Raw genomic sequence first — 25848 nt, forward strand, 5'->3', positions numbered from 1 at the left:
TTTATTTATTTTATTTTGTGGTTACTTTTATTTTTTAAATTATTTTATTTTATTTTTTTTATTGTATTTTAGGTTTTGGGGTACATGTGAAGGACATGCAAGATTGTTGCATAGGTACACACATGGAAGTGTGATTTGCTGCCTTCCTCCCCATCACCTATATCTGGAATTTCTCCCCATGCTATCTCTCCCCAACTCCCCACACCCTGCTGTCCCTCCCCTAGTTCCCCACCACAGACCCCAGTGTGTGATGCTCCCCTCCCTGTGTCCATGTGTTCTCATTGTTCAACACCCACCTATGAGTGAGACCATGCGGTGTTTGATCTTCTGTTCTTGTGTCAGTTTGCTGAGAATGATGGTTTCCAGGTTCATCCATGTCCCTATAGAGGACACAAACTCATCGTTTTTGATGGCTACGTAATATTCCATGGTGTATATGTGCCACAGTTTCCCTGTCCAGTCTATCATCAATGGGCATTTGGGTTGGTTCCAGGTGTTTGCTATTGTAAACAGTGCTGCAATGAACATTCGTGTGCATGTGTCCTTATAGTAGAACGATTTATAATCCTTTGGATATATACCCAGTAATGGGATTGCTGGGTCAAATGGAATTTCTATTTCTAGGTCCTTGAGGAATCGCCACACTGTCTTCCACAATGGTTGAACTAATTTACACTCCCACCAACAGTGTAAAAGTGTTCCTATTTCTCCACATCCTCTCCAGCATCTGTTGTCTCCAGATTTTTTAATGATCGCCATTCTAACTGGCATGAGATGGTATCTCAATGTAGTTTTGATTTGCATTTCTCTAATGACCAGTGATGATGATCATTTTTTCATATGTTTGTTGGCCTCATGTATGTCTTCTTTTGTAAAGTATCTGTTCATATCCTTTGCCCACTTTTGAAAGGGCTTGTTTGTTTCTTTCTTGTAATAATGAAACTTTGGAAATAGTTGAAAGGTTTATAGTAAGTCACTGGTTAAATACCTTATGATCCATTTATACTACGGAATTCTATGTAATGATTCAAAATTAGAACTGTATCTAAGGAAAGGAAATTTCTACAATACAGTTTGAGGTATATATATATACCATCTATCTATCTATCTATACCATATATCTATACATCTATATATGTATACCATGAACATGAAGTTCTTGTATATACCATATAAAACATACAGATATACAAAGACATATGTACTGGAAGGAAATACCCCAAAATGTTGACACTCATTAATTCTGAGTTTTGGGGTAATGAGGGTGGTGGTTATAACATTATTTGTTATTTTCAGATATTACAAACTTTCTTTTTTCTTTTTTCCCCCATTTATTTATTTTATTGCATTTTAGGTTTTGGGGTACATGTGAAGAACATGCAAAATTGTTGCATAGGTACACATGTGGCAGTGTGATTTGCTGCCTTCCTCCCCATCACCCACATCTGGCATTTCCCCCCTTGCTATCTCTCCCCAGCTCCCCACCCCCCACCGTCCCTCCCCTATTTCCCCCCAACTGACCGCAGTGTGTAGTGCTCCCCTCCCTGTGTCCATGTGTTCTCATTGTTCAACACCCGCCTATGAGTGAGAACATGCGGTGTTTGATCTTCTGCTCTTCTGTCAGTTTGCTGAGAATGATGGTTTCCAGGTTCATTCATGTCCCTACAAAGGACCCAAACTCATCGTTTTTGATGGCTGCATAATATTCCATGGTGTACATGTGCCACATTTTCCCTATCCAGTCTATCATCAATGGGCATTTGGGTTGGTTCCAGGTCTTTGCTATTGTAAACAGTGCTGCAATGAACATTCGTGTGCACGTGTCCTTATAGTAGAACGATTTGTAATCCTTTGGATATATACCCAGTAATGGGATTGCTGGGTCAAATGGAATTTTTATTTCTAGGTCCTTGAGGAATCGCCACACTGTCTTCCACAATGGTTGAACTAATTTACACTCCCACCAACAGTGCAAAAGTGTTCCTATTTCCCCACATCCTCTCCAGCATCTGTTGTCTCCAGATTTTTTAATGATCGCCATTCTAACTGACGTGAGATGGTATCTCAATGTAGTTTTGATTTGCATTTCTCTGATGACCAGTGACGATGAGCATTTTTTCATATGTTTGTTGGACTCACGTATGTCTTCTTTTGTAAAGTGTCTGTTCATATCCTTTGCCCACTTTTGAATGGGCTTGTTAGTTTTTTTCTTGTAAATCTGTTTTAGTTCTTGGTAAAGTCTGGATATCAGCCCTTTGTCAGGTGGGTAAACTACAAAAATTTTTTCGCATTCTGCTGGTTGCCGATTCACTCTAATGACTGTTTCTTTTGCTGTGCAGAGCTGTGGAGTTTGATTAGGTCCCATTTGTCTATTTTGGCTTTTGTTGACAATGCTTTTGGTGTTTTAGTCATGAAGTCCTTGCCTACACCTATGTCCTGAATGGTTTTGCTTAGATTTTCTTCTAGGGTTTTTATGGTGTTAGGTCTTATGTTTAAGTCTTTAATCCATCTGGAGTTAATTTTAGTGTAAGGTATCAGGAAGGGGTCCAGTTTCTGCTTTCTGCACATGGCTAGCCAGCTTTCCCAACACCATTTATTGAACAGGGAATCCTTTCCCCATTGCTTCTTTCTGTCTGGTTTGTCAAAGATCAGATGGTTGTAGATATGTTGTGTTGCCTCCGAGACCTCTGTTCTGTTCCATTGGTCTATATCTCTGTTTTGGTACCAGTACCATGCTGTTTTGATTACTGTAGCCTTGTAGTATAGTTTGAAGTCCGGTAGTGTGATGCCTCCTGCTTTGTTCTTTTTGCTTAGAATTGACTTGGCTATACGGGCTCTCTTTTGGTTCCATATGAAGTTTAAGGTGATTTTTTCCAGTTCTGTGAAGAAGGTCATTGGTAGCTTGATGGGGATAGCATTGAATCTGTAAATTACTTTGGGCAGTATGGCCATTTTCATGATATTGATTCTTCTTAACCATGAACATGGAATGTTTCTCCATCTGTTTGTGTCCTCTCTTATTTCATTGAGCAGTGGCTTGTAGTTCTCCTTGAAGAGGTCCTTTATGTTCCTTGTTAGTTGTATTCCTAGGTATTTTATTCTCTTTGTGGGGATTGTGAATGGAAGTTTGTTCTTGATTTGGCTCTCTTTAAGTCTGTTATTAGTGTATAGGAATGCATGTGATTTTTGCACATTGATTTTGTATCCTGAGACTTTGCTGAACTTGCTTATCAGTTTCAGGAGGTTTGGGGCTGAGACGATGGGGTCTTCTAGATATACAATCATGTCGTCTGCAAATAGAGACAATTTGACTTCCTCCTTTCCTATTTGAACGCCCTTTATTTATTTTTCTTGCCTGATTGCTCTGGCTAGAACTTCTAATACTATATTGAATAGCAGTGGTGAGAGAGGGCATCCTTGTCTGGTGCCACATTTCAAGGGGAATGCTTCCAGTTTTTGCCCATTCAGTATGATATTGGCTGTTGGTTTGTCATAAATAGCTTTTATTATTTTGAGAAACGTTCCATCAATACCTAGCTTATTGATGGTTTTTAGCATAAAGGGCTGTTGAATTTTGTCAAAGGCCTTCTCTGCATCAATTGAGATAATCATGTGGTTTTTGTCTTTGGTTCTGTTTATGTGGTGAATTACGTTTACAGACTTGTGTATGTTGAACCAGCCTTGCATCCCCGGGATGAAGCCTACTTGATCATGGTGGATAAGCTTTTTGATGTGCTGTTGCAATCGGCTTGTCAGTATCTTATTGAAGATTTTTGCATCTATGTTCATCATGGATATTGGCCTGAAGTTTTCTTTTCTTGTTGAGTCTCTGCCGGGTTTTGGAATCAGGATGATGTTGGTCTCATAAAATTATTTGGGAAGGAATCCCTCTTTTTGTATTGTTTGGAAAAGTTTCAGAAGGAATGGTACCAGCTCCTCTTTGTATGTCTGGTAGAATTTGGCTGTGAACCTGTCTGGACCTGGGCTTTTTTTGGGTGGTAAGCTCTTAATTGCTGCCTCACCTTCAGACCTTGTTATGGGTCTGTTCAGGGTTTCGGCTTCTTCCTGGTTTAGGCTTGGGAAGAGGCAGGTGTCCAGGAATTTATCCATTTCTTCCAGGTTTATTAGTTTATGTGCATAGAGTTGTTTGTAATAATCTCTGATGATGGTTTGAATTTCTGTGGAATCTGTGGCGATATCCCCTTTATCGTTTTTTATTGCATCAATTTGGTTATTCTCTCTTTTCTTTTTTATTAATCTGGCTAGTGGTCTGTCTATTTTGTTGATCTTTTCAAAAAACCAGCTCCTGGATTTATTGATTTTTTGAAGGGTTTTTTGTGTCTCTATCTCCTTCAGTTCTGCTCTGATCTTAGCTATTTCTTATCTTCTGCTAGACTTTGAGTTTTTTTGATCTTGTTCCTCTAGCTCTTTCAGTTTTGACAATAGGGTGTCAATTTTTGATCTCTCCTTGCTTCTCATGTGGGCACTTACTGCTATATATTTTCCTCTAGAGACTGCTTTAAATGTGTCCCAGAGATTCTGGTATGTTGTGTCTTCATTCTTGTTGGTTTCGAAGAACATCTTCATTTCTGTCTTCATTTCATTGTTTATCCGGTCAACATTCAAGAGCAAGTTGTTCAGTTTCCATGAAGCTGTGCAGTTCTGGGTTAGTTTCTGAATTCTGAGTTCTCACTTGATTGCACTGTGGCCTGAGAGACTGTTTGTTACAATTTCCGTTCTTTTGCATTTGCTGAGGAGTGATTTACTCCCAATTATGTGGTCAATTTTAGAGTAGGTGTGATGTGGTGCTGAGAAGAATGTATATTCTGTGGATTTGGGGTGGAGAGTTCTGTAAATGTCTATTAGGTTTGCTTGGTCCAGGTCTGAGTTCAAGTCCTGGATATCCTTGTTAATTTTCTGTCTGGTTGATCTGTCTAATATTGACAATGGGGTGTTAAAGTCTCCCACTATTATTGTGTGGGAGTCTAAGTCTCTTTGTAAGTCATTAAGAACTTGCCTTATGTATCTGGGTGCTCCTGTATCGGGTGCGTATATATTTAGAATCGTTAGCTCTTCTTGTTGCATTGATCCTTTTACCATTATGTAATGTCCCTGTTTGTCTCTTTTGATCTTTGTTGCTTTAAAGTCTAATTTATCAGAGGTGAGAATTGCAACTCCTGCTTTTTTTTGCTCGCCATTTGCTTGGTAAATCTTCCCCCATCCCTTTATTTTGAGCCTTTGTGTATCCTTGCATGTGAGATGGGTTTCCTGGATACAGCACACCGATGGGTTTTGTCTTTTTATCCAATTTGCCAGTCTGTGTCTTTTGATTGGGGCATTTAGTCCATTTACATTTAGGGTTAATATTGTTATGTGCGAATTTGATACTGCCATTTTGGTGCTAGCTGGGTGTTTTGCCCTTTAGTTGAGCTGGTACTTGTTGTTCCTTTATATGTGTAGAGCCTCTTTCAGGAGCTCTTGTAGAGCTGGCCTGGTGGTGACGAAATCTCTGAGTACTTGCATATTCCCAAAGGATTTTATTTCTCCTTCACTTATGAAGCTTAGTTTGGCTGGATATGAAATTCTGGGTTGAAAGTTCTTTTCTTTAAGGATGTTGAATATTGGCCCCCACTCTTCTGGCTTGTAGGATTTCTGCTGAGAGATCCACTGTGAGTCTGCTTGGCATCCCTCTGTTGGTGACCTGGTCTTTCTCTCTGGCGGCCCTTAGCATTTTTTCCTTCATTTCAACCCTGGTGAATCTGACGATTATGTGCCTTGGGGTTGCTCTTGTTGACGAATATCTTTGTGGTGTTCTCTATATTTCCTGGACTTGAATGTTTGCCTGCCTTGCTAGGTTGGGGAAGTTTTCCTGGATAATATCCTGAAGAGTATTTTCCAGCTTGGATTCATTCTCTTCGTCGCATTCGGGTACGCCTATCAAACGTAGATTAGGTCTTTTCACATAGTCCCACATTTCTTGGAGATTTTGTTCATTCCTTTTTACCCTTTTTTCTCCAGTCTTGCCTTCCTGTTTTATTTCATTGAGTTGACCTTCAATCTCTGATATCCTTTCTTCTGCTTGGTCAATTCTGCTGTTGATACTTGTGCATGCTTCGCAAAGTTCTTGTGCTGCGTTTTTCAGCTCCATCAATTCACTTATATTCCTTTCTATTTTGTCCATTCTCGTTAGGATTTCGTCAAATCTTTTTTCAAGGTTCTTAGTTTCTTTGCATTTGGTTAGAACGTGTTCTTTAAGTTCACGGAAGTTTCTTACTACCCACCTTCTGAAGTCTGATTCTGTCATTTCATCACATTCGTTCTCCATCCAACCTTGTTCCCTTGCAGGTGAGGAGTTGTGATCCCTTGTAGGAGGAGAGGTGTTCTGGTTTCGGGTGTTTTCATCCTTTTTGTGCTGGTTTCTTCCCATCTTTAAGGGTTTATCCACCTGTCGACTTTGTAGTTGCTGGCTTTCAGATTGGGTCTCAAATCTTTCCGATTGACGTTCTGTTTGTTGATGATGAGGTTATTTCTGTTTCTTGGTTTTCCTTCTGACAGTCTGACCCCTCTGCTGTAGGTCTGCTGAGGTTCACTCCAGGCCCTACGTGCCTGGGGTTCACCTGCAGCAGCTGCTGAACAGTAAGGGTTGTTACCAGTTTTGTTCTTCTGCTATCTTTGTCCCAGAAGGATACCCGCCTAGTGTCAATCTGATCTCTCCTTTATGAGGTCTCTCTTTCAATATATAGGGGTCAGGGAGCTGCTTGAGGAGACGGTCTCTTCTTTATAGGAGCTCAAATGGTGAGCTGTGAGCTCTGTTGTTCATTCAGAGCTGCTGGGCAGGTACGTTTAGGTCTGCTGCAGCAGAACTCATAAACTGCTTTTTGTTCCCAGGTGCTATGTCCCAGGGATTTAGGGCTTTATGAGTTTCGGTTATGCTGCTGCCTTCTCTTTTTTTTTTTCCCTTCAGAGCTGCCCTGCCCAGCAAGGAGGCAGCCTAGTCCCTGTCTGCCTGTAGAGGCTTTGTTGAGCTGCTGTGGGCTCCGCCCAGCTGCCGAGTGAACTTCCCTGCAGTCCTGTTTATATGGGTGTAGTTAGAACTGCTTTGGCGATGGTGGCCCGCCTCTATTGAGGCGGAGTCTCTCTGCTGTGGCGGGTTGCTTTCACAACGGCGGGCTGCCTCAGCATTGGCTGACTACCTCTGTAGTGGTGGGCTGCCTCGGTAATGGCGGATGCCCCTCCCCCACAGAGCTGGACCGTCCCGGGTTCAGCTGCGCTTGCTGTGAAACTCTCAATCCAGAGTTTCTGATTGCTGTTGTTTTTGGGGGTGGGACGATCCGAGCCTGATTGCCTGGCTCCCTGCCTCAGAGCCTTTTTTAAGTTGGTGTTCCAGTCTCCTGTTGAAGAGGCACTGGGGTCTGTTTGTTTTCCCCTGCGGCCACTCACTGCGCTGGCTTAAACAGTGGCACTGAGGTTTGTGGTGTTTTTTTTTTTTTTTTTTTTTCTCTGGGCCCTGGGATTTTCTGTTCTGGTTTTCTTCCCAATTTCCCTTTTTAAAAGAAGAATGGGCGACTTCCCATGGCTCCAATCGCCAGCCAAAAGGGCACCTGGACCGGTGTATTTTATACGGAGAACCGCTGCTCCGGGGCGCCGACAAAGCAGCCATGCGGGGCAAAGCAGCGGCGCCAGCCGGCACAGCCGCGCTGGTGACCTGTGGAGCTCCTCCGCCTGGGAATTTCCTAGTCTGTGGGCAATAAAAATGCAGCATCCACTCACCCTCTGTGCTTTCACTGGGAGCTGCAATCCTGAGCTGTTCCTAAACGGCCATCTTGGATCCTCCTCCTGAAACTGGATAATTTATAAAGCAAAGAGATTTAATTTACTCACAGTTCCACATGTCTAGGGAGGCCTCAGGAGACTTATAACCATGGTGGAGGAGAAAGGGAAGCAAGGACCTTCTTCACAAGGCAGCAAGAGAGATGAGTGCTAGCAGGGGAAATGCAAGATACTTATAAAAGCATAAGATCTCATCAGAACTCACTCACTATCATCACAACAGCATAGAGGAAACTGCCTCCATGATTCAGTCACCTACCCCTGTTGACATGTGGAGATTACAATTCAAGATGAGATTTGAGTAGGGACACAGAGCCAAATCATATCATTCCACTCCTGGCCCCTGCAAAATGTCATGTCTTTTCACATTTCAAAACCAATCATGCCTTCCCAAGAGTCCCCCAAAGTCTTAACTCATTTGAGCATTGACTCAAAAGTCCACAATTTAAAGTCTCATCTGAGACAAGTCAAGTTCCTTCCACCTATGAGGCTGTAAAATATAAAACGGGTTAGTTCCTTCCTTCCAAGATACAATGGGGGTACAGGCATTAGATAAATGCTCCCGTTTCAAAGGGGAGAAATTGACCAAAACAAAGGGGCCACAGGCCCCATGCAAGTACAGAATCCATTGGGGCAGTCATTAAATCTTTAAGCTCCAAAATGATCTCCTTTTACTTCATGTCTCACATCCAGGTCATGCTGATGCAAGAAGTAGGCTCCCACAGTCTTGGGTAGATCTACCCCTGTGGCTTTGCAGGGTACAGCCTCCCCTGCTTCCACCAGCTGCTTTCACGGTTGGTGTTGAGTGTCTGTGGCTTTTCCAGGTGCACAGTACAAGCTGTTGGTGGATCGCTACCTTTCTGTGGTCTGGAGGATAGTGGCCCTCTTTTCACAGCTGCACTAGGGAGTGCTCCAGTGGGACTCTGTGTGGGGGCTCCAATCTCACATTTCCCTTCTACACTGCCCTAGTGAAGTATTCCATGATGGCTCCTCCCCTGCAGCAGACTTCTGCCTGGACATCCAGGCATTTCCATACATACTCTGAAGTCAAGGCAGAGGTTCCCAAACCTCAGTTCTTGACTTCTGTGCACCTGCAGGCCTAACACCACATGGAAGATGCCAAAGCTTGGGGCTTGGCCAGGCGCAATGGCTCATATCTGTAATCCCAGCACTTTGGGAGACCAAGGTGGGCAGATTACGAGGTCAGGAGATCGAGACCATCCTGGCTAACATGGTGAAACCCCTTCTCTACTAAAAATATAAAAAATTAGCCAGGTGTGGTAATTCCAGCTACTCAGGAGGCTGAGGCAGGAGAATCACTTGAACCTGGGGAGATTGAGGTTGCAGTGAGCCGATCATGCCACTGCACTCCAGCCTGGGCAACAGAGTAAGACTCTGTCTTAAAAAAAAAAAAAAAACAGCTTGGGGCTTGCACCCTCTGAAGCAATTGCGTGAGCTGTATCTTGGCCCCTTTTAGCCATGACTAGAGCTGAAGCTGCTGGGATGCGGGATGTGGCTGCACAAAGCAGCAGAGGCCCTGAGCCCCAGCCCACAAAACCATTTTTCATCCTAGGCCTCAGGGCCTGTGATGGGAAGGGCTGCTGCAAAGATCTCTTGACATGCCCAGGAGATGTTTTCCCCATTGTCTTGGAGATTAACATTTGGTACTTATGCAAATTTCTACAACCAGCTTGAATTTCTCCCCAGAAAATGGGTTTTTCTTTTCTCTTGCATTGTCAGGCTGCAAATTTCCCAAGCCTTTATGTGCTGCTTCCCTTTTGATTTCAAACCATCTCTTTGTGAACACATAAAACTGAATGCTTTCTGAATAATCCAGGTCAAGTCTTGAATGCTTTGCTGCTTAAAAATTTCTTTTGCCAGATACCCTAAATCATCTCTCTCAACTTCGCTATTCCACAGATCTCTAGGGTGGGGGCAAAATGCCACCAGTCTCTTTGCTAAAGCATAGCATGAGGGACCTTAACTCCAGTTCCCAATAAGTTCCTCATCTCCATCTGAGACCACCTCAGCCTGGACTTCATTATTAACATCACTATCAGCATTTTGATCAAAACCATTCAACAAGTTTGGCCGGGCGCGGTGGCTGACACCTGTAATCCCAGCACTTTGGGAGGCTCAGGTGGGTGGATCACATAAGATCAAGAGTTCGAGACCAGCCTGACCAACATGGTGAAACCCTGTTGCTACTAAAAACAAAAAATTAGCTGGGTGTGGTGGTGCATGCCTGTAATCCCAGCTACTAGGGAGGCTGAGGCAGGAGAATCACTTGAACCAAAGAAGCTGGAGTTGCAGTGAGCCAAGATCACGCCATTGCACTCCAGCCTGACAAGAAGAGTGAAACTCCATCACAAAAACAAAAACAAACAAAAAACCCATTCAACAAGTTTCTATGAAGTTCCAAACTTTCCCACATTTTCCTTTCTTCTACTGAGCCCTCCAAACTGTTCCAACCTCTGCCCATTACCCAGTTCCAAAGTTGCTTCCACATTTTCAAGAATCTTCATAGCAATGCCCCACTCCCTGCGGTAACAATTTACTCAATTTACTACATTAGTCCGTTTTTACACTGCTCTAAAGAAATATCCATGGGAGGCTGAGGCAGGAGAAATGCTTGAACCCGGGAGGCATTGCAGTGAGCCAAGATCGTACCATTGCACTCCACTCTGGGTGACAGAGTGAGACTCTGTCTCAAAAAAAAAAAAAAATATCCAAGGCTGGGTAATTTATAAAGGAAGGAGGTTTAATTGAGTCAGAGTTCCACCTGACTGGGGAGGCCTCAGGAAACTTAAAATCTTGGCGAAGGTGAAGGGGGCAAGGAGCTTCTTCATAAGGCAACATTAGAGAGAAGTGCCAGCAGGGGAAATGCCAGACACTTATAAAACCATCAGATCTTGTGAAAATTCACTCACTATCACGCGAACAGCATGGGGGAAACGGTTCCCATGACTCAATCACCTCCTTCCCTTGACATGTAAGGATTATAGATCCCTCCCTCAACATGTGGGGAATACGATTCAAGATTAAACTTGGGTGGGGACACAGAGCCAAACCGTATTAGCTATTGAAGGTTCTTATCACTGGAGATTATTAGTTATAGAATGTATAACCAAAGGAAGTTGTCTCGGTTTCCTGTAGACTTGATAGACTTTGGCAAATTTTCCTGGGCAAATACCTATTCTGCCTTTCTGCTGTAAAGACTAGTCTAATCTGAGCTATGATACAAGTCCAGGTTTTCCACATTAGGATCTACTGTAAGGGAATAGGCGTGGCATAGTTTTAGTGATCTTAAGTAACTAAGGCCAATCTCAAGCAGAGCCAAAATACCTTGCCCATCTCAACTCTCTGATAGTCCTAGAAGAAGCTGAGTTTATGTACCATGTGAAAATAATTTAGGACTCTATGTATCTTTATTTTTTTTTGAGACAGGATTTAACCCTGTCACCCAAGCTGGAATGTAGTGGCACAATCTTGACTCATGGCAACCTCTGCTTCCCAGGCTCAAATAATCCTCCCACCTCAGCCTCCCATGTACCTGGGACTATAGTCGCATGCCACCATGCCTGGCTAATTTGTGTGTGTGTGTGTGTGTGTGTGTGTGTGTGTGTGTGTGTATTTTATTTATTTATTTTTTTGTAGAGATGGGGTTTTGCCATGTTGCCCAGGCTGGTCTCAAACTCCTGAACTCAAGCCATCTGTCTGCCTCAGCCTCCCAAAGTGCTGGGGTTACAGGCATGAGCCACTGTGCCCAACCAGACTGTGTGTTTCTCAATAGGGGTGCCATTGCCCGTTTAGATGGGCAATTCTTAGTTCTGGGGGACTCTCTTATACACTGTAGTACAACTCAGTGTCCCTGACCCTGGCACTGGCACACTAAATGGAAGTAGTAGCACCCCTTTCCCCATCCCATGCAGTCTTTATTACGAACAGAAACTCCCTCCCACATATCTAAATGTTCCTTGACAACAGGTTAAGAACCAATGTTCTAGGACTAGGGTGAAACTCTAAAAGTGTCTGCCAACAAGAGTTACCATACAGGTTTTTCCAGTTCAAGGTTTATATTCCTGGGTTTGACCTAGAACTGATATAAGGAGAAAGGGAAAGCAACTTTCATCTAGGCATTTGTTCAGATTCTATTTTGTATCTAGATATTTTTGACAAGTAACAAATAATAATATGTTTCACGAAAGTGATCATTTACACTCCTTAAATCTATCTTTACTCTCCATATAGGGGAGGCAATGCCTGTGGCTAAGAAACCTGGCAGCACAGTGATTGCTGGTTCCATTAACCAGAACGGGTCACTGCTTGTCCGTGCAACTCATGTTGGAGCAGATACAACCCTTTCTCAAATTGTCAAACTTGTGGAAGAGGCACAAACATCAAAGGTAATTTAACTCCCTAGGAGAAACACAAACTATTTTCTTTAAAGCCTTCTCAGTATAAATCTTCACCTAGTTTTTATGTTTTCCAATGAGAAATTTTAGTTGCATTAATATGGAGTTTGTTTGTTTTTGTTTTTGTTTTGAGACAGAGTCTCACTGTTGCCCAGGCTGGAGTGCAGTGGCACCATTATAGCTCACTGCACCCTTGACCTCCTAAGTTCAAGCGATCTTTCTGCCTCAGCCTCCTGAGTAGCTGGGACTATGGGCACATGCCCCCACACCCAGCTAATTAAAATTTTTTTTTTTTTTTTTTTTTTTTTTTATAGAAACAGGGTCTCCTTAAGTTGGCTAGGATGGTCTCAAACTCCTGGACTCAAGCTATCATCCTGCCTTAGTCTCTCAAAGTGTTGGGATTACAGGTGTGAGCTACCACACCTGGCCATTAACATGAAGTTTGTTAAAATATTTCTGTTTGTGGTAACTCCTAAATATACTCTGTATTCAGTATCAGAAAAGACTTTGATATGCTGCTTCTTATTATTATTGTTATTTTTAATTCTAGGCTCCTATCCAGCAGTTTGCAGACAAACTCAGTGGCTATTTTGTTCCTTTTATTGTTTTTGTTTCCATTGCCACCCTCTTGGTATGGATTGTAATTGGATTTCTGAATTTTGAAATTGTGGAAACCTACTTTCCTGTAAGTAACTTGTAATAACTTTTTATTATATGCAAAGCAATTTGTGAGATTTTTGCATAGTAATTCAGTGGAAATAACTTTAATAATTACCAGGATCGTTAAAGGGATGGAGTGGGAGGGTGATAAGAATAATATTTGCATTTTTATAAATATAAACGATTTCCTTTTGAAAAAAACATTTATTATGACTTGTGACTTTCTAAAAGGAAATACCAAACTTTTACATGTTATGCTTAGTCTCATTTCTGACATGGTTTTACTTTGACAAAGGATTATAGATATATTGAGGAAAACCTCAGGATTTCAGCTCTGTCATTTGCTATCAATGTGATCTTAGACTACTTAATTGCTCTTGAGCTTCAGTTTCCTCAGCTATAAAGTGAGATTTTAATAATACCCATTTTGCATAACTTAAGGTTGTTGTGAAGGTTAAATAAGATAATATATTAGAAAGAATTTGTAACTTAGTAAATGCTTTACACATATATTATTAGTACCTACTCATATAATTCTGTGATGCTCTTTATGGTGTCATAAAGTGGTAAAGTAGAACTGGACTGTACCTCCAACTAGATAGATAAACTTTAAGTTCTCAGTTTTCTTATCTATTAAACAGCGAAAATAATACCTAAAATACAGGACCGGAATTAGTATAGGTGAAAGCATCTAACATACTGCCAGATGCAGGAGACAGCCAGGGGTCCCCCAGCAAAACCACGCCTTCAAGCCTAAAACAGCCTGAAGGTTGAAAAGCTGGATTGCTGTTCCCAGATGAAGCCTGCCCTTCCGCCCGGCCCTGCACTGATTCTTTCTGAATGTTGTCCACCTACGCACTGGGAGGATGGGGGTGGGGCCCTGGGAAGTTCACACTGTTGGTATAGGGGAGGAACCTAGCCTGTCCTGTTCCTGGGTGGTACCTGGGGTTCATTCGGTGAGGTGGAGAGCCTGTTAACAGGAGTCAATCTGGTTTTGCCGAGTTGTTTTTCCTTTTTCCTTTTTGCCCAATAAATTCCCTTCCCCCTCACCCGTCAAAGCGTCTGTGAACCTAATCTTTCCTGGTCGTGTGATAAGAACTTGTTTTTTTCAACAACAACATGTAAATATGTACATACATGAAGTTTATGAAAGCATAAGCCCAGATATCTATGAAAGCCCCTTCCAATTCTGTTTCTGTATAGATCTATAACTCTTAGATGAATATTTAAGTAGTTGAGAACTTAATAAGAACCTTACACTGTAAAACTATTACTGATAAGAGCTGCAGTGAGCCATGATTGCACCACTGTACTCCAACATGGGCAGCAGAGTGAGACTCCTATTCAAAGTAAATAAAGAAAGTCTGTCTTTGTTGTGTTTATTTTTTATTCAGGGGTACATGTGCAGGTTTATTTATTTATTTGTTTTTTCAAGACAGAATCTTGCTCTGTCGCCCAGGCTGGAGTGCAGTGGAACAATCTCAGCTGGCTGCAACTTCCACCTCCCAGGTTCAAGTGACTCTCATGCCTCAGCCTCCCAAGTAGCTGGAATTACAGGCTTATGCCACCACGCCCAGCTAATTTTTGTGTTTATAGTAGAGATGGGTTTCACCATGTTTGTCAGGCTGGTCTCGAATTCCTGACTTCAGGTGATCCGCCTGCCTTGGCTTCCCAAAGTGCTGGGATAACCGGTGTGAGCCACCATGCCCGGCTTATGTGCAGGTTTATTACATGGGTATATTGAGTGATGCTGGGGTTTAGGCTTATGGTGATCCCATCACCCAAGTAGCGAACATAGTACTCAGCAAGTACTTTTTCATCCCTTGCTTCCCTCCCTTCCTCTCACCTTTTGGAGGCCCCACTGCATATTGATTCCATTTTTACGTCCATATGTAGCCATTGTTTAGCTCCCGCTCATAAGTGAGAACATGTAGATTTTCTGTTTCTACATTAATTCACTTAGGATAATGGCCTCCAGCTTCACCCATGCTGCACAAAGGATGTGATTTCATTCTTTTTATGGCTGCATAGTATTCCATGGTGTATATGTACCACATTTCCTTTATCCAGTCCACCATTAATGGGCACTTGGGTGATTCTATGTATTTTCTTTTTTTTTTTTTTTTTTTTTTTTTTTTTTTTTCTGGGGAGACGGAGTTTCGCTTTTTTTACCCAGGCTGGAGTGCAATGGCGCGATCTCGGCTCACCGCAGCCTCCGCCTCCTGGGTTCAGGCAATTCTCCTGCCTCAGCCTCCTGAGTAGCTGGGATTACAGGCATGCACCACCACGCCCAGCTAATGTTTTGTAGTTTTAGTAGAGACGGGGTTTCACCATGTTGACCAGGATGGTCTCGATCTCTTGACCTCGTGATCCACCCGCCTCGGCCTCCCAAAGTGCTGGGATTACAGGCTTGAGCCACCGCGCCCGGCGATTCTATGTATTTTCTATTGTGAAGAGTGCTGTGATAAACATACATGTGCAGGTGTCTTTTTGATAAAACAGTTTAAATAAAGGAAAATCCTTTGGGTAGATATCTAGTAGTGGGATTACTGGGTTGAATGTTAGTTCCATTTTAAGTTCTTTGAGAAATCTCCAGTTTGTTTTCCATAGAGGTTGAACTAATTTACATCCCCACCAACAGTATATAAGTGTTCCCTTTTCTCTGCATCGTTGTCAACATCTGTTATTTTTTGACTTTTTAATTATAGCCATTCTGACTGGTGTGAAGGGGCATTTCATTGTGGTTTTAATTTGCATTTCCCCGATGATTAGTGATGTTGAGTATTTTTTCATGTGTTTTTTGACTACTTGTATGTCTTCTTTTGAGAAATGTCTACTTATGCCCTTTGCCCACTTTTAAATAGGGTTTATTTTATATTTATTTATTTTGCTTAAGTTTCTCATAGATTCTAGATATTAGTCCTTTGTTGGATGCATACTTTGCAAATATTTTCTCCCATTCTGTATGTTCTGTGTTTATTCTATTGTTTATTCTGTTTCTTTTGCTGTGCAGAAGCTCTTTAGTTTAATTAAATCTCCTTTATTAATTTTTGGTTTTGTTGCAATTGCTTTTGAGGTCTTAGATATAAATTCTTTCCCTAGGCCAATGTCCAGAAGAGTTTTTCCCAGGTTTTCTTGAGGTTTTTATAGTTTGAGATTTTACATATAAGTCTTCAATGCATCCTGAGTTAAATTTTATATATGGTGAGAGATAGGAATCCACTTTCATTCTTCTGCATATGGCTAGCCAGTTTTTCCAGAACCATTTATTGAATAGGGTGTCCTTTCCCTATTGTTTTTGTCAACTTCGTTGAAGATCAGTTGGTTGTAGGTATGTGGCTTTATTTCTGGGTTCTCTATTTTGTTCAGTTGATCTACATGTCTATTTTTGTATCAATACCCTGCTGTTTTGATTACTGTGGCCTGTTAGTATAATTTGAAGTCAGGTAATGTGATGCCTCTAGTTTTATTCTTTTTGCTTAGGATTGATTTGGCTATTTAGGTTCTTTTTCCTAACAAATTTTAGGATTGCTTTTTAAATTCTGTGACAAAGGATATTAGTAGTTTTATAGGAATTGTATTGAATCTATAGATTGCTTTGGACAGTATGGTAGTTTTAATAATATTAATGCTTCCAATCCATGGGCATGGGATGTTTTTCCATTTGTTTGTGTCCTCTTCAGTTTCTTTCATCAGTGTTTTATAGTTCTGTTTGTAGAGATCTTTCACCTCCTTGGTTAAATGTATTCCTAGATATGTTTTGTGTGTGACTATTATAAACGGCATTGAGTTCTTGATTTGGTTCTCAGGTTGGACATTGTTGGTGTATAGATATACCACTGATTTTTGTGTGTTGACTTTGTATCCTGAAACTTTACAGAAGTAGTTTATCAGGTCTAGGAGTCTTTTGGAGAAATCTTTATGGTTTTCTAGGTATAGGATTTTGTCATCAGGAACAGAGATAATTTTTTTTTTCTTTGAGATGGAGTTTCATTCTTGTTTCCTAGGCTGGAGTTCAATGGGCAATCTCAGCTCACTGCAACTTCCGCCTCCTGAGTAGCTGGGATTATACGCGTGCGCCACCATGCCTGGTTGATTTTTGCATTTTTTATTCATTCATTCATTCATTCATTCATTCATTCATTCATTTTGAGATAGAGTCTCGCTCTGTCACCCAGGCTGGAGTGCAGTGGCTCCATCTTGGCTCACTGCAACCTCCGCCTCCCGGGCTACAGCATTTCTCCTGCCTCAGCCTCCTGAGTAGCTGGGACTACAGGCATGCGCCACCACACCCAGCTAATTTTTGTATTTTTTAGTAGAGATGGGGTTTCACCACATTGGCCAGGCTGGTCTCGAACTCCTGAGCTCGTGATCCACCCATCTCAGCCTCCCGAAGTCCTGGAATTACAGGTATGAGCCATTGCGCCCGACTGAAATGCTTTCATTATTTACCCAAAAGTTATTCAGGAGTTGGTTGTTTAGTCTCCCTGTACTTGTGTGGTTTTTAGAGTTCCTCTTGGTATTAATTTCTAATTTTATTCCACTGTGGTCTAGGAAGATCTTTGATCTGATCTAGTTGTTTTTGAATTTATTGAGACTTTGTTTATGACCAAGCCCATGGTCAATATTAGAGAATGTTCCATGTTCATATGAAAAGAATGTATATTCTTTGGTTATTGAGTCGAGTATTCTGTAGATATCTATTAGGTTCGTTTGGTTGAGAGTCCCATTTAAGTGCAGAGTTTCTTTGCTAATTTTCATCCTTGATGATCTCTCTAGTGCTGTCACTGGGGTATTGAAGTCCTCCACTATTATTTTATGGCAGCCTACCTCTTTTTGTAGGTCTAGCAGTATTTGTTTTATAAATCTGGATGGTCCAATGTTGGGTGCATATATATATATATATATTTTTTTTTTTTTTTTTTGAGGTAGAGTCTTGCTCTGTCACTGAGGCTGGAGTGCAGTGGTGCAATTTCAGCTCACTGCAACCTCTGCCTCCTAGGTTCAAGTAATTCTCCTGCCTCAGCCTCCTGAGTAGCAGGGATTACAGGCGCATGCCACCACGCCCAGCTAATTTTTGTATTTTTAGTAGGGACGGGGTTTCACCATGTTGCTCAGGCTGGTCTCGAACTCCTGACCTCATGATCTGCTGGCCTCAGCCTCCCAAAGTGCTGGGATTACAGCTGTGAGCCACCTCGCCTGGCCGGGTCTTGTTTTTTTTTCCAATTTGCCATTCTGTGTCTTTTAAGTGGAGTATTAAGGCCATTTACATTCAAGTTTAATATTGATATATTAGGTTTACTCCTCATGGGGGTGTTCATTAGTTTCTCTGTAGTCTCAATTGTGTAATTGCTTTATACGGTTTGTGAGCTTTGTATTTATATGTGTTTTTGTAGTAGCAAGTATCATTCTTTTGTTTCCATGTTCAGAACTCCTCTGAACATTTATTGTAGTTCTGGTATGGTGGTGATGAATTTCCTTACTGTTTGCTTGTCTGGGAAAGACTTTATTTCTACTTCATGTATGAAGCTTAATTTGGCAGGATATGAAATTCCTGTTCCAGTTTTTTTGTTTTGTTTTGTTTTTGTTTTTAGGGAAAGTAAAAATAGGCCCCCAATCACTTCCAGCTTGTAACATTTCCACTGAGAAGTCTTCTGTTAGCCTGATGGGTATTGCTCTCTAGGTAATTTGGCCCTTTTGTCTAGCTAGCTGCCTTTAAGATTTTTTCTTGTGCATTGACTTTGGATATTCTATACCTGTGTCCCTTGGATATGGTCGTCTTGTATAGTGTCTTGCAGGAGTTCTCTGAATTTGAAATTTCTTTAGTGAATTTTTCAGTTCCAGCAGTTCCATTTGGTTTTTTCTTAATATGGCTGCTTCCTCCTGCATATCCTGAATCGTTTTTCTGGTTTCTTTATATTGGATTTCAATTTTCATTTGGATCTCATTGAGGTTTCCTTGCAATCATATTTAAATTACTTATTTCAGTTGTCTTAGGATCTGTTGCTAGAGAGCTATTAGAATCCTTTGGAGGTGTGAAAACACTTTTTGTACTGCTGGAGTTCTTGCACTGATTCTTTCTCATCTGAGGGAACTTTTGCTTCCTGTTTTTTAATTTGCTATCATTTCCATGAGTCTTTTTCTCTTCTTCTTTTTTTTCCCATTGAGTGCTTTATGGTGGTGCATGTTGTGTATGATCATTTAACTTTGTTTCTTGATGCTTTCAGGGGGCCAACGTGATATACGGATTCCTTGGTTGTGGATAGCTTCTACACCGTAGCTTTCTCCGATGCTGCTTTTTGTAGTGAGTTATTAGCCATTAAAGCTGACACTCTCCTGTAGAGTTTAGGGTGCAGAAGTCCCTGTGGACTTATTTTATGGGCTAGAACTAAGCCCTTCTGTTAACAGATTTTAAATTTTATGATGCAGTTCAGGCTGCATACCAGTAGATGGCGCTCAAGAGTAAGAACCAGCATGTAGGTTGTTAGGTGGAAGCACCTGCCCTGATGCAGGGGTGGTGGGAAGAGATTACATTAGGGTGCACTCCCACTCCTGATCCTGTGCTGGCAAGAACATGATCAGCTTCCCTTTTGTGCCCTTCTTGTAGGGCTCCTGACCTTCATTTCATAAGGACTTTGTTCTTTGGTTCCCATGAGTATGCCCCTCGGATAGCTACCACTAAAATGGGTTTACAGGAGAGTCTTTTCCTCCAGACTAAAGCAGGCAACTCCATGATTTGTCTATTTCTCTTTCGTGGGAAAGTGCCGCTTTGTTGAGAGAGGGAGTTGAGCCTTCCCTTTGAAAAAGCCCAAGCAGCATGTGGCTCACTTGCAATATTGGGGTGGAGCCACCATGTAAAGAAATATGCTTTGTCCAAGTGTGCACTAGCTGGCCCTGGTGGGAAATACCACTGCTCCATCCGCAGCACTGTGGGTGTGGGGGAAGGTTGTGGCAGGAGATTATCTCCCCTCCATGTCTATTCCTGGGCGATGGTACTGCCACTTTCAGTGATTGGCACCATGCCCACATTTCCTTTATCCCAAGGGGAGCTTTGGCAGGCTGCACTTCCCTTAAGGGTGGCCCACATCAGGGGTTAGATCTCTAGGGATCCTGCAGCTCCCTGAGGATCTGCTGGTCCCCTGTGCTGCATTCCATCATGGGTGACAGAGTGAGATGCTGAATCAAAATAAATAGTGTTACTTTGTTGTGTTTCTCTATTTTTAAAAAATGCCATGCTGTATACTGTTTCATCATGCTGTTTGTTCCTTCAGTTGAACAAGCAGAATCATAACAAATACATATCTGGTTCATGTTATGGTCATTACTGTAATTTTTTTTGAGACAGGGTCTTGCTCTGTTTCCCAGGCTGGAGTGCAGTGGTACGAACAAGGCTCACTGCAACCTCAACCTCCTGAGCTCAAGTAATCCTTCCACCTCAGCCTCCCAAGTAGCTGGGACTACAGGTGCACACTACCATGCCTGTCTAAATTTTCTATTTTTTATAGAGATAAGGTCTCACTATGTTGTTGCCCAGGCTGGTCTCAAACTCTTGGGCTCAGGTGATTTGCCAGCCTTGGCCTCTCAAAGTTCTGGGATTACAGACAGAGCCACCATGTCCAGCCCATTACTGTAATATTAAAAAGTTTCTTTAAATGATTCATGTCTGTTTAGTACACATTGAACAAAAGGATTGTTGGGAAGTTTTTTTTTTTTTTTTTTTTTGAGACAGGGTCTCGCTCTGTTGCCCAGGCTGGAATGCAGTGGTACAGTCATGGCTCACTGCAGCCTCAAACTTCTGGGCTTAAGCGATTCTCTTACCTCATCCTCCCAAGTAGCGGGGACTACAGGCATGCACCAGCATGCCTGGCTAATTTTTTTTTTTTTTGAGACAGAGTTTCCCTCTTATCTCTCAGGCTAGAATACAATAGTGGATCTCGGCTCACTGCAATCTCTGCCTTCCAGGTTCAAGCAGTTCTCTTGCCTCAGCCTCCCAAGTAGCTGGGATTACAGGCATGTGCCACCACGTCCAGCTAATTTTTGTATTTTTAGTAGAGATCCTGTCTCTAATATGTTGGCCAGGTGGGTCTCGGACTCCTTATCCCAGGTGACCTACCTGCCTTGGCCTCCCAAAATGCTGGCATTACAGGTGTGAGCCACTGTGCCTGGCCATGCCTGGCTAATTTTTTAAAAAAATTTTTGTAGAGATGAGGTCTTACTATGTTGCCCAGGCTGGTCTCAAACTCCTGGCTTCAAACGATCCTCCTGCCTTAGCCTCCCGAAGCACTGGGATTACAGATGTGAGCCATTGTACCATCCGGCAAGTAGTTTGGAATGTGTTTCCTTCAGGAATTTTCCTCATGAGTTCAGGATGTCTTAGATTTCTTCTAAAACTACCAATTATATTTTTCCCACATGAGCAAACACTGAACGTCATGAAGAGCTTAATTAGCAGATACACTTGGTTGGCATTGTTGCATTCAAAAGGATTTTGTTGAAATATGACTAAGGTCACTTTGCATGTCACGTAATTGTTTTTCATTATCTTTCAAGAATGGCATGAAAGGCAGATTTATGGTTTTACTATACAGAGATTAAGAATTCTGTTTATTCAGGATCAAATTTTTGAAAATTATGTCTCACATTTACAGCTATTTCTGAAGATTTCTAATAAAAACATTTATTTTCAATATGGAGCCTTTATATTCGGTCCATAGTTTGTAATTCTAGAATCTCAGTATGTCTCAGTTTCTTATATTTATAAAAGAAAGTGTTTTCTTACCTGTAACTAAAAAATATATGTAGGTAGCTAGGTATGATATGTCACTTTTGAAATTGTGGTTTTATTTAAATAGTGTTAAGTTTTGTTTCTTTGGTTTTGTACAGCTCTAAATCAATAACCAAAATTTATGCCTTTCTTCTAAAGGGCTACAATAGAAGTATCTCCCGAACAGAAACGATACTACGATTTGCTTTCCAAGCCTCTATTACAGTTCTGTGTATTGCATGTCCCTGTTCACTGGGACTGGCCACTCCAACTGCTGTGATGGTGGGTACAGGAGTAGGTGCTCAAAATGGCATACTAATAAAAGGCGGAGAGCCTTTGGAGATGGCTCATAAGGTAAGTCAGTTCCCAAAACTAGAACTTGTCCCACCAAACTATCAATACTACTCCTGTTGAGAAACACATACTCCTAAATAATTTCTGCGTGGTCCATGTGCTGAGCTGCTTCTAGGACTATCTAGGAATTTGAGGTAGGAAATGTGTTATTTTGGTTCTGCTCCAGATTGGCCTTAGTTACCTAAGATCCCTAAAACTACTCTAGGCCTATTCTATTAGAGCACACCCTAATGTGGAAAACCTGGACTCCTATCCTAGCTCAGACCAGACTAGTATTTATGGCAGAAAGACAGAACAGGTATTTGCCCAGGAAAATTTGCCAAACGTTAGCAGCCTTCTAATCTATTTGTGTGTGACTTGATGTTTGTTTTCTTCACTGGGACCTTCAATTACAGTGCAGTTTCTTTGCCTTTGCTGCCACCAGCCAACGGTTTGCAGCTATGACTTTAGGAATATAATTCTATCTCTGATCTCATATTAGGATTTCCATAATAGACTCAAGGCTACTTAACTCGAGCTAAAACCATGTTTCTACTAGTATATTCTTATTGTGAGGATGTAAGCTATATACAGAGGTTTGTAGTAAACATAAAACATAGTTTAGAACAAATCTGGAGCCTAGCCAAAGAATACAGACTAGTAGTTTTATAGACATTTTAGATTTTGATACAATTTCAAACTTAAAAGTTGCAAGACTAGCCAGGCATGGTGGCTCACACCTGTAATTCTAGCACTTTGGGAGGCTGAGGCGGGCAGATCATGAGGTCAGGAGTTCGAGACCAGGCTGATCAAAGTGGTGAAACCCCGTCCCTACTAAAAATATAAAAATTAGCTGGGCGTGGTGGTGTGCTTGTAATTCCAGCTACTCAGGAGGAGAATCACTTGAACCTGGGAGGCGGAGGTTGCAGTTAGCCAAGATTGCGCCACTGCACTCCAGCCTGGGTGACAGACCAAGACTTTGTCTCAAAAAAAAAAAAAGGAAAAGAAAGTTGCAAGACTAGTATGAAGAACTCCTATATGCCCTTTACCGCAGTTCTTGGGGCTCTTTTCCTAAGAATAAGGACATTCTCTTATGTAACCATAGTATATCTATCAAAATCAATAAATTAATATTGATATAATGCTGTTATCTGTAGCCCATGTTCCAGTTTCCTCAGTTGTCCTAATAATGTGCTTTATATCTGTTTTTTTTGTCTTGTCCAGAATCATACTTTGTTGGTTTGTTTATTTTTCTTTTTGATATGTATATTTTTTTATTCGCCTGCCTCAGCCTCCCTAGCAGCTGGGATTACAGGCATGCACCACCACGCCCAGCTAATTTTTTGTATCTTTAGTAGACACGGGGTTTCACCATGTTGGCCAGGTTAGTCTTGATCTGCCGACCTCAAGTGATCTGCCTACCTCAGCCTCCAAAAGTGCTGGGATTATAGGCGTGAGCTACCATGCCCGGCAGTTTTGTTTATTTTTGAGACAGAGTCTCACTCTGTCACCCAGGCTGGAGTGCAGTGGTATGATCTTGGCTCACTGAAACCTTCACCTCCCAGGTTCAAGTGATTCTCACACCTCAGCCTCCCAAGTAGCTGGGATTACAGGTCTGCAACACCACACTCAGCTAATTTATGTATTTTTAGTAGAGATGGGGTTTCACCATGTTGGCCAGGCTGGTCTCAAACTCCTGGCCTCAAGTGATCTGCCCGCCTTGGCCTCCTAAAGTGCTGAGATTACAGGTATGAGCTACTGCATGTGGCCAGAATCATACTTTGTATTTGGTTGTCATTGCTTTCATCTTGGTTCTTTAGGCTACTAATTTTTCAGAGTTTCTATTTTGAGTTTACTATAAGGTGACTGTGTTCTCTAATTCTAGACTCTTCCTTTTTTCTATCTGGGCTGAGTTTTCCCACATTGGTTCACTGAGCTGTCTTCTCAGCCTCAGATTTTAACCTAGACCTAACCAATAAAGCCTAAGTGACCAAAAGGTCTTATCTGGTGCTCATTTCAACTTAATTACTTACCTTTATTCTTAAAATCATTTCCCTACTGCTTAGATTTCCCTATCAGATCTATAATTCATTAGTATTGGAAGCCTTTCTTTTTTTCCCTTGAGGCACTAGAGGCATCTCTTAATTACCTATTAACAGTCAGCCCTTAAAAATTAGCTCTAGTTGTTTAACATATATTCATAGTCATTTAGCATGAATAAACAGTTCAACATTGGCAGAGGAGAGCTATTAAGTATAACTAAGATATTTCTTCTTTTATTTTCCCAAAGACCATCAGTTTTTTAAGTCAAAGGTCAGTTTACTAAGAAACTAAATAGTCATCTTTGAAAACAGACTTTTTTCTTCTTTCTGTAAAGGTGATGTGGAGGATTATCAAATCATTGTATCTTAATTTTCTTACAGGTAAAGGTAGTGGTATTTGATAAGACTGGAACCATTACTCATGGAACCCCGGTAGTGAATCAAGTAAAGGTTCTAACAGAAAGTAACAGGATATCACAGCATAAAATCTTGGCCATTGTGGGAACTGCTGAAAGTAACAGTGAACACCCTCTAGGAGCAGCGATAACCAAATACTGCAAACAGGTACATTTTTTTCCTCTTGTTTATTAATGTAGTCATCTCCCATGGGAATTCCCCAGATCAAATCCAGACTGGTGTTTGACTGTGATTTACATATGTAGTTGGTATGAGGCTAAAAGGACTTGTATTTTCTCATTTAATTGTATATATCTCATTTCTTCATACAGACAAATATGCAGATGAAAACAAATTAACTATATTCCTATCACACAGATAACTCCTGTTGACATAAAAAATTAAAATAGAAGTAATACATATTTGTGGTATGACAATTCAGATAGTTCAGAGAATTACATAATGAAAAGTGTAAACCTCATTCCCTGTCCCCTTCCATAATTCCTCTCTCCAAAGTTTAACAACTGTTAACCTAGTAACAGTCTTTGAAAATGACAGCTTTATTGAGATATAATTCATATACTATAAAGTTTACCTATTTAAAGTATACAATTCAATAATTTTAGTATAGTCACCAAGGTGTACATCTGTTAACCATTTTTAATAAATATAGCCACATAGATGTATTTATCATATTTTAAACTTTATACAGAAAGATCACACAATGATCAATCTTTGTTACCTTCCTTTTTTATTTTAGTAAGTGAATTTTCGTATCAGGAAATGCTGATCTGCCTCATTATTTTTAATGACTATATTGTATTCTATAATGTGATTTTTTTTTTTTTTTGGTTTTTATAGTATACACTCAACATCCTTATCAGTTTATGCAAGTCTGACTCTACATTAAATGCCTATCAAGGCAATTGCTAAATCAAAGGATGCATGCAGTTAAATTTTGATGAATGCTACCAATACCCATATGATGAATATTACCAATGCCCATGGTTATACCAGTTTATACCTGCACCAAAAGTTATGAGTGCTTATTTCCCCACATTCTTACCAACACTTTATTTTCTCAATGTAATAGGTGAAAAAAATATTTACTTGATGGTTTGCTTTGCATTTTCTTAATTATGAATAAGGTTGAGCATCTTTTTATATATTTATTGGCCATTTGAATTTCTTTTCCTCTAACCTGTTTGTATCCATGGCCTATTTTTCCACAGAGTTGTTTGTCTATTTCTTATTCATTTGCATGAATTCTTTCTGAGTTATCTCACATTAATTTTACACTTAAAATGTGGCAGTTTCTACCATTGGTGTTGCCATTTATTTATTTGGTCTTTCCCTTTTACCTATTACCTATTACTGACCTGGCTTCCTTACACCCAAATCAAACAGC

The 25848-nt window shown here is 41.0% G+C and overlaps 1 protein-coding gene across 6 annotated transcripts in view; it reads left to right on the top strand.

The window, feature by feature from the left end:
* Positions 1-25848, top strand: part of ATP7A (ATPase copper transporting alpha) — a 154963-nt gene that overhangs the window by 110497 nt on the left and 18618 nt on the right. For all 6 annotated transcript variants that reach the window (XM_032251352.1, XM_032251349.1, XM_032251350.1 and 3 more), the window contains 4 exons: positions 12082-12236; positions 12796-12930; positions 21829-22023; positions 24426-24608. In XM_032251352.1, the coding sequence (XP_032107243.1) occupies positions 12082-12236; positions 12796-12930; positions 21829-22023; positions 24426-24608 (668 nt within the window). The remainder of the gene's footprint in view (positions 1-12081; positions 12237-12795; positions 12931-21828; positions 22024-24425; positions 24609-25848) is intronic.

The sequence above is a fragment of the Sapajus apella genome, unplaced genomic scaffold, assembly GCF_009761245.1.
Source record: "Sapajus apella isolate SASKATOON/1434 unplaced genomic scaffold, GSC_monkey_1.0 scaffold75, whole genome shotgun sequence".
Lineage (NCBI taxonomy): Eukaryota > Metazoa > Chordata > Mammalia > Primates > Cebidae > Sapajus > Sapajus apella.